At 41.0% G+C, this 1958-nt stretch overlaps 1 protein-coding gene across 1 annotated transcript in view; it reads right to left on the bottom strand.

Moving 5' to 3' along the window:
- LOC109931440 (ferritin, heavy subunit-like) overlaps positions 1-510 on the bottom strand; it is a gene marked incomplete at its 3' end in the record, with an annotated part of 1963 nt that extends 1453 nt beyond the window's left edge. The window contains exon 1 of the mRNA XM_048594810.1: positions 320-510. Coding sequence (XP_048450767.1) covers positions 320-421 — 102 coding nt within the window. The remainder of the gene's footprint in view (positions 1-319) is intronic.
- Positions 511-1958: the final 1448 nt, after the last annotated feature.

The following is a 1958-nucleotide window of genomic DNA, read 5'->3' as shown; positions in this document are numbered from 1 at the left end:
GGTGATTGTAGAAAGAGTTGGGAGTTCCAATCAGATATACAGGTTTGGCAATTATGGGGAGAGAAGTGACAATTTCTACCAGGCAAGGGCCTGTAAGCAAATTGTGAAATAACTCAGAACTTCACCTTCTACCACTAAAAGCCAACTGGGGAATGACATTGTACATCAGTATCATACCCCACTGTTATGATAACATCACATTTATCCTGAAGGGATTTTTAGGTAAGAACTACAAAACTCAAATCTACAAGAGTGTCAAGTTAATTAGAAACCAGGAAAACAATACACTTCAGCATTATAGATTGAATACAAAACTCACCAAAGACTGATAGAGATAGGAAGCAGTGAGCTCCACATTAATCTGTTTGTTGACAGCAGCTTCACAATCCTGGTGATAGTTTTGACAAATCTGGGAGGCCATTTTGTGATGAAAAGTGCTTTCCTTCTCCTCCCAAAACCCAATCAAAACTTTATGAACAGCACCAACAACATACAAAGCATCATTACCTTGGGACTCCATTTATACTCCAGGATCAGACCCTCATTTTATGAAGCAGGAAATGACATCATCAGTGATGGCCAATCACTCTTGTTAATCGATTGATCAGCTGCCATGTCCAATCAGTGCAGGATGGGAATTGGATCCAGGAGCCGATCAGAATTGACAACTGGTCGATGATGGAAATGCTGAATGACCTTTGACCTTCTGCACATTCTGGAAGATATCGATCTGAAAATGAGAATAAAATCTACTCTAAAACTTCACTTTTGTATCTGAGGCTATGTATTAAGACACGCTCATCGCAGATTTGCAGAATTCTGTCAATTTGTTAGTCTAATGGATTTGTCTTCATAGCATTTGAATGACAGTGTTGCAGATCGTAGAAAAATGGCTAGATTTTGTTAACAGTAAACATTTTCCAATTGCTGTGCAGCAACTGAAATAATGTACTTTTGGATCATCTAATACAGGCAACTGATGTACTTTGTGGATCCATTCTGAATCTGCTGAGATCTCCTTGACCTCGGGGCTCAGGAAGCCCAGTTTGAAAAGCAACACCTTAAACGTGCAAAGTGACTCTTCTACATAGTAGACCTCAGGCCTCTATGTCCAGGTTTCTGCTGGAAACGTATCGCACATTCAACATTTCTGTCTCCATGTTCGGGGGTTTGTAATTGTCTGAAGTAGAACTAGCGCTTAACTCCAGCATGTTTCCAAGTGGAGAGTTTCTGGTCCTGTTTACATTGCATTCTGTAGAACATACGGCTCAGCAACTGTGTTGAATTGAGCAGCCTCCCATGGACTGGTGGCCTGTGAGGCTTTGGGAATTGAAGATCCCCACTCAATTGTTACGATATGATCACAGACTTGATGTATAGATTGGTGGAAGCAAGTTACTTTTACTCAATATCTGCTTCAAATACCAGGTTGCAGTCTAGTTGTAACTTGTTGGTTTAAATGACAAGTTTGAATATTATACGTAAACCATGGTCAGGGGTCAAACCTTATGAATATTCATGTCTATGAGAGCAAGTCAGAGGCTGGGAATTCTGTTGTGAATTACTCAACTCCTGACTTTCCAAAGCTTGTCCACCATCTTCAAAACCAAAGTTAGGAAGTATGAATGAATACTTTACAATTTTCTGGCTCAATGCAGCCTCAACAACGTGTAAGAAGCTCCATGTAAATCTATCACCATCCTGACTTGGAACAAAATCAGTGTTTGTGAATCCAAATCCCAGAACCCCCTCCTCAGCAGCATTAGCAGCATCATTCTGGTCTCTCCTACACCAGGTGGACTGTAATAACCAGCTCATCACCACCTCCTGAAGTGTAACAGTTGCTGAGCATTAAATGTAGCCTCGCCATTGCACTCAAGATTGACTGTATATAAAAAGCATACTGGGACAGGGTAGGGGAGTCCAAAACTAGAGGGCATCAGTTGAATGTGAGAGGG

This window comes from Rhincodon typus, unplaced genomic scaffold, assembly GCF_021869965.1.
Source record: "Rhincodon typus isolate 14 unplaced genomic scaffold, sRhiTyp1.1 hic_rhity00015128, whole genome shotgun sequence".
Classification (NCBI taxonomy): domain Eukaryota; kingdom Metazoa; phylum Chordata; class Chondrichthyes; order Orectolobiformes; family Rhincodontidae; genus Rhincodon; species Rhincodon typus.
This window is presented reverse-complemented; position numbering and strand designations above follow the sequence as displayed.